This window comes from Vidua macroura, chromosome 2 (genome assembly GCF_024509145.1).
Source record: "Vidua macroura isolate BioBank_ID:100142 chromosome 2, ASM2450914v1, whole genome shotgun sequence".
In the NCBI taxonomy this organism is placed as follows: domain Eukaryota; kingdom Metazoa; phylum Chordata; class Aves; order Passeriformes; family Viduidae; genus Vidua; species Vidua macroura.
In genome coordinates this window covers 6,523,437-6,541,527 of record NC_071572.1, presented here as the reverse complement: position 1 = coordinate 6,541,527, position 18,091 = coordinate 6,523,437, and the positions used below count along the sequence as shown (strand labels likewise).

The 18,091-nt window shown below is 37.6% G+C and overlaps 1 protein-coding gene across 15 annotated transcripts in view; it reads left to right on the top strand.

Annotated features, from left to right (window-relative positions):
* Nucleotides 1-18,091, top strand: part of KDM6A (lysine demethylase 6A) — a 150,618-nt gene that overhangs the window by 23,047 nt on the left and 109,480 nt on the right. For all 15 annotated transcript variants that reach the window (XM_053971958.1, XM_053971952.1, XM_053971955.1 and 12 more), the window contains exon 3: nucleotides 10,724-10,832. In XM_053971958.1, the coding sequence (XP_053827933.1) occupies nucleotides 10,724-10,832 (109 nt within the window). The remainder of the gene's footprint in view (nucleotides 1-10,723; nucleotides 10,833-18,091) is intronic.

The following is an 18,091-nucleotide window of genomic DNA, read 5'->3' as shown; positions in this document are numbered from 1 at the left end:
CAGTACTTGAAAAAATCCAGTCTTCTGTGGAAATTAGCTTTTCCTGCATTGTGAAGAGTTCTTGTTAGCTGTGGTTGACATACTGGTGTATTTTGACAAGTCAGAGATCCATGCTCAAGCCATTGAGTGCTTTGAAGGTGAATTTATCCTGTAAACAAAGATAGATTGCATTAGTGACAGTCAAATGGGAGACAAGGGTGTGTCTTGTTCATCCAAAACCTTAAAAAGGAAGACAGTCAACATTTTAGTGGTAAGGAACTGTCCTTTTAATGAAAACTTCTTAGTGACTTTATGGCTTTGGTTCACAATTTTGGTGCATTTTTTGCAATATCCAGTTAGTTGCATTTTGGAAACTATATTGCCTTTAAAAGTGCTGAGGTTCATTCTAAGGTTTGACTTTAATATGTAATTGAAATTGTTGCCTGCCACTGTAAATAATATCAGAATTGATTGTTCATCTAAAGGCTCAAGTCATGACAGCTTTAGGTGAAGAGAGAGCTTAGGAAAACACCTTCTGTCAAGTGAATCCTGTGGAATATGGCATGTTCATCAAAAGAAAACCTTCTCAACAAATGTCTGATGTATAGAATTCAGTTACTTCTAGCATTATTTCATTTTAAATGCGACCATTACAGTAATGCATTATAAGGGACTCTTCAGAGGTGTTTGGTGTATGAACCACATTCATAAACCAAATCCTGGTTTATGACTAGTGCCAACAGAACTTCCTGATATTCAGTGTTGATCCTCACACCTCTTTTGGGGTACTCTGTCCCATTTCAGATTTCTGGTTTTGGATTTCACACCTCAGTGGGTTTATAAAATGCTTTTTAACAGTTTGATTGTTGTTCATAAATTTTTTGAGTTTCCTCCCTGGTTCTGAGAGATGAGCAGTGTTAGTGCTTAGAGATGCTGATTTCATCACTCTGAATGGTGATGTGGGTGCAACACAGTGTAAATGCTGGGTTAAAGATTTGGGTTCCATACAGTGGAATCCACATTGTGCAATTTTTTAGTCTACAAATAGACATTTTTAAGAGACAAATGGCCATTAGCTATTTTCTGTTGGGGATTGGTACATGTAATTAACAGTGTAAGGTTCGTGAATTGTGTGTAAACCTCTAATTAAGAGGAGTGCACAAGGTTGACTTTTAGAAACTAGTATGTTCAGGATGGGTATTGCTTTTCCTAAAGTGTAGTGACTCATTCTAAAGGCAGTTTATTAAAAAACTCCTAAAATTCTATGGGTCAGGGTATGTGGTAGTGAAAGGTAGACCCAACAGAAAGAGGTATTGTACTTTTTCCAGTTGGGCATCATATAAAAGATTCCTTGCGGATCCTTCTGTTGGAAGGAACATCACTATCATGATGGAACTGAGAACTCATAATTGAGTCTGTGTTTAAGTACTATGTTTGTAGTGTTCTGCCAAGACAGATGGTGGTGTGCCCAAACACCTCTGTCAGTACCCACCTCTAATAGATTGCATTTTTCTTTATCTAGCTGTTTGATTTTAATCACAAAATCCTCCTTTTCTACCCAAGGTCATGCTCTAGTTGTGGATGGGGAAAGGATGGCTGGAACAGAGTTCTCTATCTAAGTGGAAGCTTAGTGTTTGTCATTCTGCCTGTGTCCTGCAGAGATTGTCGTGGTCACTTTTGGCTTAAAAGTGAAGTTGACTCTGGAATGTGATACCTTTGGCACTTGTGATAAGTATGGGCAACTCAAATTTAAATCTTCGTTTTAAATAAAGTGAAGCCTTGAATCTTTTCTTTCTAGATTTAAGTCCTTAGATGGTATAGTTTTAATGATAGAGATAGTTTTAATGTGCTGGAGTTTCTTGTGAATTTTTTGTGCATTCCCTCCTATAATAGAATTGGTTTTTGACCTGCTGTACTTACCAGGAACTTCATCCTTTGAAGCTGTCTCTGTTTTCTAGTTCAGCAGTGTCCCTGAAAATACATACAAGAGAGATGGAGAATTGGCATTAAGCTTCATACATAAATGTTTTCCCACTTGGTATTTTTTAATGTCCATCTATATATTGGATGTCAAATTTGATAGGGCTTGGGAAGCATTGTTCAAGAAGGAGATCTTAAATCCAGCTCCAGGGAAATGTTAATGAAAACAGTATGTGGTGACAACCTGCACAGCTGTTCGCCCTGCAGCTGCAGGAGTCTTTGGGATGTGTTGCCTGTGACAATCCACTATCAGGTTTTACTTACTAGAAGACTCTGCTGGCCAGTTCCCAGGCAGTGTTTTAGGTGTATTGTCGTTTTAGTTGGTGCTTAGTGCACATTATGATGAAAATGCATACTAGTAGCTAAAATAATTCGGACTTGGGCTTTGTAATGCATAAATGTATAATCTGAAATCTTCTGTTACACAGAAGAAATAAGACATTTATTTTTTCCTGGAATAAGGTTCACCAGCTCTGCCATTCAGAAGTGGTACTGCTCATTAGCTGTGGACTGTATCCAGAGGATTATATTCCTCTTATTTCCTCATTGAAATTTCTTTTTGTTCAGATTGTCACACGAAAAGGGGAAAAGGTGAGGCATAAGGCTGGGTGTTTGCTGGCATTAGCACGCAAGGGTTACAGCTCTTGATGGGAATTACTGTGGTGCTTTTCAAAGTGTTTCTGTGCATAAAGTTCTCCTACAAAACATTTTCTATGCAGGCTGGTTTTCATGCACATTTGGTTATGTTCCAGTGTTGTTCATTTTTATATGTGAGCATAATTGTGTAAGCATAGTTAAGCAGCCACAGAGGAGAAAATATGAATGGCTGTGGAAAAAGGAACATGTGATATGTGGATTGTACCTAATATGGGAGATTTCAGTGATGTGATGGAAAATCATTGGGGTGGATCCTTCTGCTGCACTGGCTGTGGTAACTTTAAAGTACCAGCATTGTGAGGCTCCTTGAAATAGTGATATTTCAGTATTTAAAACCAGGTTCAGTCCGTTTAGATTTTTTTATCCTTTGTGTCTTAATGTGCTTTTACCAATTCTGTATCTCCTGTGGTGCTGAAAATTCCACACTTCCCACCCTATTAGCATTAGTTTTTACACTTCCTTTATGAAACAGCTCCTGACCCATTTTCACTTCCATTCTTCTAAAATAAATCGTCTTCTCCTTCTATTTTCAGACTAAGCTACCATCAATATTATTTTTGAGTACCAGGCCACCTCTAGTGCTTGAACCCTTTTGGGACTGAAGTTTAGACTGGGCAGATTTAGCAGAGCAGAGCAATTGGTGGTAGCTTTTAAATATTTTTTAATAGTTGCCTTTATGTATTGCCTTGTATTCAGACAACACAGAAAAATCATTCTGTTTAGTCTGAAACTAGGTATTTTCACAAATAATATATTTGTTGTGTCAGTCTTGGTAGACATTGTCTTGTGCATTTGTATGTACATTGTTCTCTATTTAATACCTCTTGTTTTTTAAGTTCTTTATTCTTTGTTTCATTGTCATTCTTATGCTTGGTGCTTGATAGTGTTACATTTCCAAAGACTTGTGTCCAGATCCAGAGATATTTGCATAGATAAGTTATTCTGATCCTTTTTTCCTTAGGTAAGACAGGCAGCTATTAATGCAGATTTTGGCTTTATTTGTGGGTGGGTTTTTGTGTTTGGTTGTATTTTTCTGTGTTGATTTTAATTACATTTCCAAAATAATTTACCCAATGAAAACAAAACCAGCTATTTATTTGTTGTATCATATCTTACTTAAAATCTGTATGAGACTCTGCAGACTCCTAGATAAAACTTGTTTAACATATTAAAAAAAGATAAGTATCTATCAGTGTTAGCTGTCTAAATGCTGTGAAGTATGGCGTGCCACACCTAATTTGTGATTGTTCTGTATTGGCATAGGTGAGAATTACTAGAATAATTCTAGTAATAATAATTTAGTGGTCTTAAATTTTAGTGTGTGGTGAACTATTCATGAGCTTGAAAATTGCTAAATTAAGGTGCTGCAATTCTACTTGAAATAGACTTACTGTGGTAAAAAATAGCCAAAAAGATGTTTCTGTAGTCTCAGTTAAAAACAATGTTCCAGTTGGCTATGAAAAATCTACCATCACTTGGAAAAAAAAGAAAGTTAGTTGTGTTTGTTTGTTTGGGTTTTTTGGTAAAGATTACCTGTTTCTTTCTTGCAAGGATTTTGAATTATTAAATTCCATATAAAATTTGCCATAATCTCCTGAGTCACCAGATTATGAAATATTTTCAGGGACAAAATAGACATGATTCTGTTGCTAATAATTTAGAATTTATAGAAATTATGTAGGTGTGTGTGTATGTACACAGACATTGATATTTGTAAATTTATTTGACTGTATTTAAAGGAAATAATGAGAGGATTGCATCCTCCAGGTGGACTCAGAATTAATGCAGTGATTCACCACATAAGCTCAGTCAACAAATTTTTCATAAAATCCAGTTGGTTATGGACACTGTCAGCTGCAAAGGACTAAGCTTCCTGTATTTTATGTATGTAAACTATTTTTAATATGTAAACTATTGAGTTTGCATCTGTCTGACAGAAAACACGTGTCAAGAATGTCTTGCAAGTGTTCTGTATTCAGGGGAGGCGAGTTGGGTTTTTTACTCTCCACTAAAATGTCCCTTTCCTCCATTTAATCATTGATTTGCATGTATTCTGTTTTGTATTCCGTTCTGCAGATCTGTGCTTTTTATGAAGCAATATCCCTCAGTTTTCAGCAATAATTGAGTTCATGTTAATTTTCTCTTGTAAACTTAGCAACCTTGACCTTACTTCTGCTGCTTACAATGTTGTCTCTTATCTACCATAGACATCATCTGAACAAAAATATTTGTTATATCTTCAGTATTATCTGGAAAGACAAAAGTCTTAGACTACAGTAGTGGTTTTTAAAGAAAATTCATCAAAATTGTGACCATCAGGCTGTGCTTGTAGCTCATGTGTGCAGCTGCTTTTCTTTATTGCCTGCACTGTTTATTCTTGTATCCTGTTTCATGAAGCATTAGTCATAAGAAAATAAATTAGCCAAAATTGATGATAGATTTCTTGAGAAATGTTTGAGGAGGATCAGTTTCTATTGTTCTATACTAATTGTCTTTGAAATGATAAAGACTTTGATCCTAAGTGTTACTAGCAGACTAGAATAAGCTCACAGCATTCCAATATGCCATAGAAATTTTGCAAGAACAAAGTTACTGAAGAGGCCAGTTCATTTTTTTTCTTCTTGAGACCTGAATGTTTTGGGGTCTGAGCATATTTGTGTCTATCAAGCTGTACTTTCAGCACTCTTACTGTGGCTTTTGAAATAGCATAGTCCATACATTAAATACAAGGAGAGTAAACGTGTGAAATTGAGAGAGAAATTTTATAACAGAATATGAGCATTGCAAAGACAGAGCATATAAAGAAGCTTTGAAAGCTGTAATGGGAATTGCTATTGAATAAGAAAGTAAAGGAAGTTAAGGATATTGTGCCAATACATAATATGAGAGCCTTCAGTGGAGGATCTGCTGCATTAATCTAGGTTATCTTCAGTCAAATAAGAACGGCGTGCTTTTCTCTGCAGAAGTAAATGAAATGTTCTTGTAAATCATCTACAGCTCAGAAGGTGATGTGTATCCAGCCAGTCACTGATAGGGGAAAAATAGTTTTAACTTCTGATGAATTCAGGCTCGTCTTTTTTTTCTTCGCTTAGCTGAAGCGAGCTCTGTTCACACTCCCGTTGCTGCAGAGCAGGAGCTGGAACTTCACCAGGAGGTTCTCTGGGCCGTAGCAAATTGTTGTCATTGTTGTTAGCAAATTGTGTGTGTGTGTGTTTTGGTGAATCGTGGCAAGGAGGAAGGGATGGGAAAAGAAGCCTTTCAGAGCCTCCTCAGTGGTAGTGAGGGAGGGAGAAGGAGCCCAGCACACACACACTTGTGCCTTCCTGCTCTGTAGGTGCCCCTCGGACTGACCAGTGGTAGATGTGTGATTGTCACCTCAGTGGCCAATACTGTCCATGTGGTTACTTTATTTTCCAGAAGGATAAAATATCAGCTAATTAACATTCTGTTTCTAACCATTACTACAGAGTGTATTTTGTTTGTCAGGAGTCTGCTGATGTCTTCCTCTCCAATTTTCATGTGGGATCTCTGTTCTCATTACCTGCTCACAAAGCCCATCCAGTTGGGTCACTGGAGGCAGAAGAGAAAGAAGCAGCAATTGTTCATTTTTGTCACCCTTCCCCAGCTTATCTACATATACAGTGTTTTATGTTGTGAAATTGAAGGTTTTAGGAACTTCTTGAAGCTTTGAATTTGTGATTTTACACTATATTGTCTGCATTGAAGTGCTGTGTTTTTCTTGAGCAGTTAATTTATTACCCAGTAAAATTCAAATAATTTCTTTCACTGTACGGTACTGCTTGGTTGTTGCCATGTTAACAATTCAGATTGCTGGCTTTTTGCTTCCCTGTAGTTGCCAGGGTTTTTTTTATGTTTTAAGTAAAAATTGCTGATTCAGTGTACTCCTCCATTTTCATATCATTAATATATTAAAGAATTAATAGTTAATATTATGTCATGTTTAGCTGTTTAACCCTGCTTCCTTTCATTTTGGTCAGTCATGCTTGTAGTGATTCAGAAAGGAAAACATCACATTGTCTTCTTCAGAAAAAATCTGAACAAGCTGTATTGATTTTTGTCCTTTTTTTTAGTACAGATTTTTACCATTATCATTGGTTGCAATTGTTTGTATTTTACAGCACAAATCCAAACTACTGTTAAAGTTTTTTTCTCCATATTAATTGAAGTAGAAATAACATGGTCTTTTTATTTATAAAGCAGAGCTGTAATGTGTCAGTGACTTCTGTATACAATATTTAGAATTCTGGTTTCATCTGTTTGATTTATCAGTTAGATTTGTTTGGGTTGGGTATATCTATTTATTTTGTTATGGTATATTCTTGACTCTAGGGTCTTTCCTTCATGAAATGACATCATATTAATAATGACCAAAACTGGCATTTAGTTTATTGGGATTGGTTTTGTTTGGTTGGTTTTTTTAATGAGTGCGGGGAAGGAATGGTTTTAAAACAGAGAGGAAAAAATAATCCAGTTCCTTCTGCATTGGAATGAAAGTAGGGAACACACAGGGGTCTAGTGGTCATTTTAAAGGTGATTCTAGAATTATTTCTTCCTTTTGTGAACAGATTTTGCTAGCTTTTTGCGAGTTGGTAAATACACTAAGCCTTTCTCTTCACTGTACTGTATTTAAAGGTGTCCTAAGAATTGACAGTTGAATCTGTGCAATCGGGACGCCCCCAGTCATGAACTATGATGTAATGAGAGGGAATTTGTGTGACAATAGTGTATGACTTCAGTTGAAGGTGGCAAACAACATGAATATTGTTACTTTTTTAGTGTTATATAAGCCAGTTTCTTTTCCTGCAGCCATTCCTGCCTTGGTTTCCTGCTTCTGCTCTGGTTGCCACACTGTGAAGCAGCTGCGGGTGATTATTTTGCCAAGTTCCTAAATTCTTCAGGTTTCCCTTTTATCTTCTTGTAGCCTTGAACAAAGGGAAGGAAGTGTATGAAGTTGTGTAGCAATCTTCCTTTTCATTTCAGGGTCTTTCTCTTTCTTGTTAATTTGTCAATACTGGCAATTCTCAAGGCTGACTCCATTGAATGCACTTAGAGATCCATACAGTGTGGAGAGATAACAATGCTTAAAAACCTCAGGGGTTTTTAACTTCCTTAGATTCTTAGTGTCTCAGGAAAATTTAAATGTGCTGCACAAGTAGTGCTATAGGTGGCCTTTGCAGTTAAAGAACCTCTAAAATGTGATCTTTTGATTTTTTTCTTCAAAGAAAACATATACAGATAGGTGTAGTTGTGACCTCCCTTTTACATCCATTCATTCAACAGAGACAAATTCTTACCTGTGCGGAAAAATACTTGTTACTTTCTAAAGATCTTTGTGGATGGGTCTGATGGGGGAGAAAGTTTCTTGACCAAAACCAAAGTTGGGTAAGTCTTTGCCTGGTGACTCTGCCCTGACTACTGGGAAGAGCAAGAGCCACACGGTGACCAACCTGCTGATCCAGGGGCTGATTTGGTGTTCCCACTGAGGAAGTAATGCTTGCTTTTACTTTCTGTTTCATTTTGTTAGAATGTGCTGGAAGAATTGAAAAGATGCATTTGAAACAGCCTTCCCAAGTTAAGTTTGCATAAATATGAGTATGTTGCTGATTATGTTGCAAACCAGTTAGAGGTCAGCAGAGAGGTTTTGCTTTAATGGTGTAATTGAATTGCTCTTACAGGAACAGATAATTTACAGTTAACTGTGGCTGGAAGGGGAAGTTCTGGTGTCTTAGGCCTTGCCTTGTGCTGGCATCAGTGAGATGGTTTAGCAGTATCTTCAGTTTGGGTTCTAACATGATGGGAAAATCTGCCTTGTTGAGAATTGCTCTGAGCTGTGTGAAAGGCTTGGGCACGGGTTTAACATCCCTACTACAGACAGTGCTTCACATATGTGTGATACCTCTTTTAAAGAGGATTAACTTAAAAAGGGGCTGTGGGAACATTGAGGGTCCCCAAACACTTAAACGTTAAAGTGCGTGTGATTTATAATTTCCCTGAACATCTGTACAGAAAAATTGTGTTTCATTTGGTCATAAAGCCAAGTTCTCCTTAAACACCTGTAGCCTAATTCAGGAAATGAACTACCCTAGCTTCCTCTCCAATATTTATTGTAGGCTGTTGTGGTGGCAGTTTCTGTATGCTCTTAATTGCAAAAGACAAAATACCAATTTAAGAAAATACCAAAATTTGACTCTTTTATTCAGCAGCTGTAGCAGGTATTGCAGATGATCAGAAAAAGAGCAGCTTATCTACAAATGAATGTATTACAGTAACATTAGGGGCACCATCAAAAATTTTGTTATGGTTTGTACAAATCAAGAGATGAGACCAAAAATTGGAGAGAGGAAGCATAGTGCCAAAACCAAGGTTCTGCACTAAGATATTTGCTGATGTTAAGAGTCAGTACATACAGAAATAGTGATCTTAAGAAAGGTGCTTTAGACTTGTGTGCTTTGCTTCTGATTTTAAGGATGATATTCTTTAGATGGGGAATTGACTGACTGCAAGAGGTGTTCATAGTGATGGGAGTGAAATTAAAGGAGTAGTACCTTTGATCTTTGGTGAAAAGAATTGCAGTCCTTCCACTGCAGTTTGCTAATACAAATCTAAATTTTGCAAAGCTTGCAAATACAAATCTAAATTTGGTATCTTCAGAACATGGCCAAATAGCTCCAGTTTGAAGTGTAAATTTATATTTAATGTTTTATTAAATCCTTTTAATACCACATGTACACCCAAAGCTCTGTAGCAGCATAGCTTTGTTTTGATTCATTGGAACTTTGCCTCTGAAAACAGACATAAAATAAGGCTTTTCTGGACTTGGAAGTAGGTGAAAGTATGTGATGCACCTCAGTCTTGGGATACAAACTGTGACCCACTCAAAACAGATTAGATCAGTAACTGGGTTCTCTGGAGATATATTTTAATTTCCTCTTTTTTTTTTTTTTGGCATTTCTCATTTTGATGATTAGTAAAAGTGTACTCAAAGTAAATTATAAACATGGGCAAGGCTACTGATTTAAATATTCAGTTTGATTCCCCCCCCCCTTTTGAATATTGAGTTTTAATAAAATCTCTTAAAGCTCCTTATTTCACAGAATCACAGAATATGCTGAGTTGGAAGGGCCCCATGGTCTTTGATTACTGTCATGTCATAAAATCAAGGAGTTCATAATTGCAACCAAATTTGAAACATACACCAGAATTAGGTGAAAGTCATAGATTACCCAGCTGGAATTAGAATTTGCTGGAAGTCTGTCTGGCTTTTGAGAACTGTGCAAGGACCTTCCCTCCTATATAAATTTGTTCAACTGCTTCAATTCAATGGCCAGAAATTTGGGAAAGTGATTTTATTTATTTACTCATTCCCAAAGTGTAAACAGGGTCAGGAGGTAAATAGAGTCATGAGGTAAGGATGTAATAGGTTAAAGATCGTGGCAGTTATGGTGAATAGAAGGCGTCAGTTCAGATGTTAAAAATGCATATTCATAGCACAGGACATTCTTTGCTTCTGTGTGTGTCACTTAAAATCCTCTGAGGCAAGTTTTCTCAAACTGGTATTAATTTCTAATTGGATTTACATATCTGACTTTAGCTTTTCTGAGCCTACAGTAGGAGGAAGTAAATTATTTCATGACATGCGAGATGTGAAAAGAATCGGATCTTGGGAAACATATGAAGATACATAAATTGCATAAGGAAACATGTTGAGGTAGTTTGTTCTTTGGTTCAGCAAAAATGAGTGAAATAACTGTTAAAAATAATTTTGTGTTTCATTAATTTTAAAATTAAAAATTGTCATGTAAGTTAGAGGTTTGTTTTGTGTTGGGGAAATCGAATGTTCACAGAAGAACCAGAGAAAATTTCTGTTGTTCATTTGTTGTCAATTTGCATTAGAATCAGCGAGCTTCCACATCTGTTCTGTCTTTAATATTACATTTCTTCTTTGAAAAGTGATGCTGACTCTGTAAGTGAGAGTGTTTGTAGACCTCGTTTTTCAAGCTAATAAAAAACTTTTATTTCTCAGAGAATGTATTATTTGATTTAGTAAAATACAGAATTCTGAAAACCTTGTATTTCTTTTTCCCAGGCTGTTCGCTGCTATGAATCGCTAATTTTGAAAGCTGAAGGAAAGGTCGAGTCTGATTTCTTTTGTCAGTTAGGTCACTTCAACCTCTTATTGGAAGATTATCCAAAAGGTAAGAATTTTTAGTTCTTCTGATAAATGTCTTTGGAGAGTTGTTCTTCAGTGTAGTTGACACAACAGAATGAAAAACATTGGGCTAAGTCACTGTTTTCTTGGTTTATACTGTATTTCAGAGCCCATAAAAGAATTAAGACTGGTGATATCTTCACAAAACAACTTTATTCTTACTTCTCATTCTTTTTTTATTTTAATGAAAAACAAAAACCCAACCAAAACACTCCTGGTTCAGGTATGAATATGAAGTTGGCTGGCAGGCCCAGTGTTGGTGGCTGCCTGCCTTTCGGTGATTGTGGAGTGTGGCTGAGAGCTGGGTAGAACAGGTCAGAATATTTACTTATTTTTCCATGGGATGTAATTTTTCATTGTCATTGCTTTTTAATTTTAACATGAATTCAGATCTGTTTGTGTAGGGCAACAAACAACACCCCCACTCTGAAAATGTGTCCTCCCACCCCCACTATGCTTTTTTCCAAACACAAAAGATGCTGGTTTTACAATTTCCTTGGGATGCAGAAACAGGGAGATGAGTTATAACTGAGAGTAGTTCAGAAGCACTGCGTGGTGACTCAGGCTGGCTGTGGGCTGTTAGATAGCAGTGTGTCCACTGCTTCTCTGTCTGACATTAAACAGAGTGAGTTTGGCTTCCTGGGACTTGAATTTCTAAAGTGACAAACATGTAGATTTGATGCTGCTCAGGAGGAATTTGCAGGTATCTGTATTCAGTGTGTAAATTCAGAAGGGTTTGTGTGATGGAGGCATCTGTCTTATACCTCATCCCATCCAATGAGAGGGATATAAGCACTGATGTTTCCAAATCCAGAGGCCTGGGAAAAGCTGCAGGGAACATGGCAGTATGCTGTCTATAAAATTTAGTGAAGAATAGTCTCATCCCGTGCTTTTGTTTTAAGAAAATTTTGCCACCCCCTCTGCAAAAAAATCTACACAGTTTTTTCTCATTAGCCTAAGTTAGGGGTGAGTGCAGTGTGACCTTCTGGACATATTTTACTTCACAAAAACAGCCCAGGGTTATGGACTGACCTGTATTAACTCTGCTTTTCAGTTGATAACAGTTAAGAGTGACAGGACCAGGTGTTGCTGTGAATCAGAGGCAGGGTTTACTGATGGCATCTGTTTTGTACTCTGTGTATGGTTTTAAAATCAAGTATAAAAGTCCAGTTGATGGTTGGAAATATCAGTTCTCCAGAGCTGTAAAAGAGCATTAGCCCAACAATGTGAGAAGAAACATCAAGCCATTAAAAATCTGAATTAAAGTACTTAATACTTTCTTCGATGCCTATTTCAAGTCACATCTCAATTGTAGAAAAAGCTTCAAGAAGACTGAAAACCTTGTTAGTTATGGAGTATTAAGAAATGTATCTGTATTTTCAAAGTGCAGTAGTAGTTGAAAATACTGGAGGAATTTTAATTGATGTACAAAGGGAAGTTAAAGGGTTTTTTTATTAAGTGAGGGACATATGTTCCTGTTCACTACAGTTTTTGAACTCTAGTACCAAAGACTGTAAAACTATTACCCTCAATGCAGAAAGTCATAGGTGTTCTATAACTAATTTGCTACTGCTGTTTGAAAGAAATAGAATGTTTGTGTTCCATTTATAAAGTAAAAATAAATTTCATTACATTATACAAATTTTGTTACCTTATCATACATTTTAATTGCATTATAGTTAAATTTTATATGATTTAGAACAGAAAAGCGAGTTCAGAATGTTTTGATGTCACTAATGTATATTTTACCCAGATAATAAGTCCTGAAGTTCCAGAAGTGTAAAATGTTGAAGGAGTGTGGTCTTCAGAACTATAAATCTGTGTAGTCTGAATTTAGTCAAAGTTATGGATAAGTCAGTGTATTTAATAAATTGGATGTAATTAATAAAATACCACAAGCTAGCAGCATGTATAATGCTCTACAGTTTTTTTCCCTTAAAAGCTTATGACTTAATTAAATATCTTCAATAAATGCATGCACCTTTGTATATAATGTATGAAGTGTTTTTTATAAGGCAGAAGTGATAGTGTTCTTTGTTTAAAAATGCTTGCTATGAAGTTTGTGCAGAGCAGAACAAATTGTGAGCTGGCTGTAGAAATGGGATCAGTGGTCAAGATGAAGCAGTGCTGGGATGACAGAGATCTTGGTTTCATGTTGGTAGTTTCTTCTCTTTAGATCTGTCTCATTTTTTCACAAACACACTGGCAGTGAAGGATCATGCATTTTGTTGCATGTTTTTAGTGTTTTGATGTAGCTAATACTTTCTTCTGAATGTACTGAGACTCTAGGTCATTTCTTTGTAAGAATTAGAACTTACAAACTGGAAGAGGGATCTTGAGAAAAATTCATGGCTGGTTGCATAATTGAAACTCACATTACTGATGCTAATCTTGCCCTTGCTGCATGTGCTCAGAGGGTATCAGTGAGGGGCAGGCTACCTTTGAATGTGCAGTCAGCTGATGTTTGATATTGAAGTCTATTTAACTTTATTATTTTTAATGAAAGCTGTTAAATATTGTAAATTCCCTCGAAGTGCAGTGTGTTTTTTGTGACTCCTAGCCACTGAATACCAAAATCAATACGCTTTTATTTTTCTTTCTTAAAAAGAAGTACTTGTCTCCAAGAAAAGTTTTGAGTTCACATCAGAAATTACTGGATGAGTTTCTTTCTTCTCAGTATGATACCTGAGCTTAGACTAGAGTGTCAGTGCAACTGCTAACCTTTGAAAGATCTGAAGCTGCTCTGCAGGTTGCAGTTTTCCAAATTGCAGTAAGTTTGAATTGTTGTTGATAGCTAAATGTTTTCTCTGCAGCTGTGGAATGGAGTTGCTGTGATACCAGCACTCGGCTGCTGTTAGGAGAAGGTCCTACACAAGGGATCAGCCTTTTTGCAGATTTTCAATCCAGTGAGAGACTGACTTGTATTCAAACACTTATCACCAAGATTGCAGATGAATTGGTTTCAGCTTTGCTTGCATGGTCAGAGTGGTTTCTGTGCTTACCTTTCCTTGTATTGATCGTGACTGATCAGAATTTGGCTTTGGGATTTCCTAAAATGGGAACATTGACTCCTCCTGATAAAAACTATTTCATTTCCTCAATAGAATTTTCTTAACTCTAATCTGATTCTTGCTCCTTTCTTTTTTGACAAGGCAGCTATTCCCCAGCTGTTGGATTGTTTTGGAGGTTCCCAAACCTTTTGTTGCCTGGGCATGCCCTGAGTGGCACCCTCGTGTCTGCGGGTTGCTTTCTTTGTGCTGGCACAGCTGAGCCTGCAGCTGTGTGGGGAACTGATCCAACTGAAAAATAACCCCTCACAAAAATGCTGTGCAGTTGCCCCAGAATGTGAAACCTCAGCCTTGGGGTTTTGCTGGAGGAGGTGGATGGGTTGTCATGGAGGCCTTTGGGTGCTGGGAGGACTCCTGGTGTGAACCTCTCAACTGTTTGCTACTGCATTCCTCAGGACAGGTGGGTTTTTTATCAAATTATTGTGCTCTGGTCTTGAAAGAAAGGCATGTTCCACTGATAGTTAAGAGTTTATTTTTCATTTCATGGCTGGTTTCCATAAGCAGTAAGGAGTGAAGATAGTGATGTTTTAAGCTTTGGGTTCTAGCTGACTTGAGTTCTGACTGACTGCTGTTTAATGAGCTCGTGGAGTGACATCATCTGTGTTTTCCTTAGGGATCTTTTTTTTGCAGAAGGGTCACATGCATTGACCGTGTTCAGTCTGTGACTTGGAGGACAGCTCACAGTGGCACAAATGGAGATGTGCTTTAATCATTTGCCTCTTTGAATTGCTGTTCTCTAAGCAAAATTCCTGGAAGTAGAAAATGTAGTTAATGAATGAATGACTTGAGAAAAACATTAATTTATTTGTGCCACAGTCATGAAAACACAATAAATACTGTACTGAAATAATTCTTACCGTTGTACTCAAATAGTAGCCTAATTTTTAAATGTTCTTTGTCAGAACAGTTTTAGCAGTATTTATTTTGATTATAGATGGTGATTCCTTTGTCAAAAATAACATTTTAAGTTGTTTATAAGATAGTGCTCGTTAGTTAAGGGGCATTTTTTTAGTAATTGTTAATCTAAAATTTAAACTGGTACTAAAAAACCCACCCCAGATTGTTAATTGAGCAGCTCTTTTATTACAATGCAACCTAAACCCAAAATTTAAACGCTTTGTGGTTGTTCTGTTGTAAAGTTGTTTGGCTGTGAGAAACTCCCATATTCAACATTGTATATGTGTTCCTTTGTACTTACAATTCCAGCTCCGTAGGGAATTTCTCTGTGGTGGTTAAGGTCTTTCAGGAATTTGAAAGGAAGTATTGTTATTGGGAAGCATTTTCATGTGCTGTGCTCCAAGCTGCAGGGTAGTAGTAGTAATTTTATAAAATATAAGGGAAAACTTCGCAGCATGGACAGGATTGTGCTGATTCCTGCTGGGCTGTCTTGTCTTACTGATGAGTCCTGAAGAACTAGAATGAATTAAATAGCTTGAATGAGTCAAGGAAGAGATGACTGTTTCAAGAAAGTGTGATATTTATGTTTAAGGGGTTTTATTTTGTTGCTTGTAACTAACTGGTGGGATTTAAGTTGCTTCTACTTAGAGCTGTTTACCAGAGTCCTGAAGATGAGAGAAATTTTGGGTGGTTTAATTTCAGATGGTTTAAACCATTATGTGACGTTTCGGTAGAAAAAAGGAAGCTTAGAACATTAAAATGTTCTTTATAAATTGTGTGTACGTGGAGCAGAGGTTAGCAGTCGACAGTTTTATTATAAAACATACCAGGGCCGTGTTTTTGACCGGTTGTCTGAAAATTTTCACTTTGGACAATATTGTCTTCTAAATAAACACTTAATTGTTAAAATATCTTTTTGTGTACCACACTCTTGGGAAGATTTTTGAGCTTGATGAGAATCCATTTGGTTTCTTCACTGGTTCTCAGTATTTTAAGACTTTCACAGAATTCAAGATCTAAAGAATTTCTGTAACTGTAAACTTCTTGTCAAACCCTTGTATATCTTTCACATTTAATACTTGATGGGACAGTAGGCTTCACAGCACTTTGCTGCTGCATTGCATTTCCAGATGAGGATGTGGAGCTGTTAATAAAATTTCTTAGAGGACTATTTGATGATTTTTCTGTCTTAAATCTATGCTTGGATTGCCTTTGTGTGTCAGCCTTCATTCTGTGTTAAAAGGAAGACATGCTTTAGGCTTCTTTGATTGACTCTTTGGTACTTTCAGTACAAATCTCTGGAGGAAATAGAGAGCAGCATCTGCCTGAGGCCTTAAAACAAAAGACCTGAGTGGCATTTTGCTGCTCTCACTTCCACATTTTTTTTGGCTTACTACAGAATCATAGAATCATGGAAGTTGGAAAAGACCTTTAAGATAACCTAGTCCAACCATTTACTCAGCACTGCCAAAGCCACCACTGGACTGTGTCCCCCTGCAGCACATCTAAATGTCTTTTAAATACCTCCAGGCATGGTGACTCCACCACCTCCCTGGGCAACCTGTGCCGATGTTTGACAGTCCTGTCAAAAAGAAAATTTTCGAAATATCCAGTCTTGAGTAGTGCAACTTAAGGCCATTTTGTTTGTCCTGTCAAGACTTGTTGCTTGGAAGCAGAGACCTGCTGACACCTCACCTCACTACAGCTGCCTTCCAGGTAGTTTGTAGAAGGCAGTGAGTTCCCCGAGCACCTTTTCTTCCAGGCTAAACACCCCCAGCTCCCTCAGCTGCTCCTCATCAGGTCTGTGCTCCAAACCCTTCCCCAGCTCCACTGTCCATCCCTGAACACGCTCCAAGCCCTGCTTGTCCTGAGGGGCCCCAAACTGGATGTAGGATTTGAGGTGTGGCCTCACCAGTGCCCAGTACAGGGGGACAGTCGCTGCCCTGGTCCTGCTGGCCACACCATTGCAGATGCAGGCCAGGTGCCATTGGCCTCCTTGGCCCTCTGGCTCATGTTCATCCAGCTGGTGACCACTCCAGGGTCTTTTCCACCAGTCACTTTCCAGCCCCTCTTCCCCCAGCCTGGGGGGATTGTTGTGACCCAAGTGCAGGACCCAGCACTTGGCCTGGTTGAACCTCAACCTTGATCTCCACGTCCAGGTTGTTGATGAAGATACCAAGCAGGAGTGACCCTCACACTGAGCTCTGGGGAGCACACCTGGTGACCAGCTGGATGTAATTCCATTTCCCACCATTCTGAACCTGGCCATCCAGCCAGTGTTTACCCAGCAAAGTCAATTCTGTTGGCTCAACCTTGGAATTTTCTCACCTTTTGATGTCTTCAATTTTATGGCAGAGCAGTTTTCATCTTTGCTGGGTTAAAATGCCATGGTGGGTGGAACCTGCACTATAGATAAGCTGTTGCTGCAGCCTGAATATATCTCTTAGATGTTTAATGAAGATCTATTTTTTTTCCTGGAAGCAGTCAGATTTAAATCAAGAGATGTGTTCTTTCCAAGCTTCCCTTGTGCAGTTTTTCAGCTGATTTTCTGTTTTACTATTAGTTTCACATCAGATAAGCACTAAGAAATACTAGTGCTTGTTCAAAAATTAAATTAAAAATAATTGTGTTTAAGAAGACACATACTGTTTTACACAGACCAGTACAGAACTTTGGTTTGTATTCAAGTTTTCTTTTCAGGGTATGTCATCCAATTAAAGCTTGCTGTTTCTACCTTCAGTAAGCCAAAAATTTGTGTTAGTCACATTTAGCCTTGCAAGGTGCCACTAGATGGTGTTAGTATGTAGTTCACTTTCTTCTTACTCAAGCACTAAAAAACTGCTCCATGTTTGCGTCACTTTGAAGGCCTCTTAAGTTTTAAGGTGTCATAAAGTGGGTTTATTAGAGCAGATCATAAAGCCATCCTGTGTGACTGAACGATTTGTGATGAAATGTGCTAAAGGTGACAAGTGGGTGGTTGTCACTCAGTCTAGACATTTTTCCTCCCCACTGTCACCCTCCTTGTTTGTTTAGGTCAAGTATGTAGATTCTGGATACAAAGAGAGATAGTCTTACTACTGAAACTAAGTTTTGTCAACTTCCTATGAAATTAAGTAGATGGAAAAAGAAATCCTGAAACCACATATGTGGTAATTAAATCAAATTTGTTTTTTATTCTCTACATCATACCAAGGGAACTTAACCAGGGGGGAGTAAAGAACAAGTGTTATCCATGTCCTGCTTCTGACGTGGCCCTTGGTTCCATCATAGTGGGAGAGGA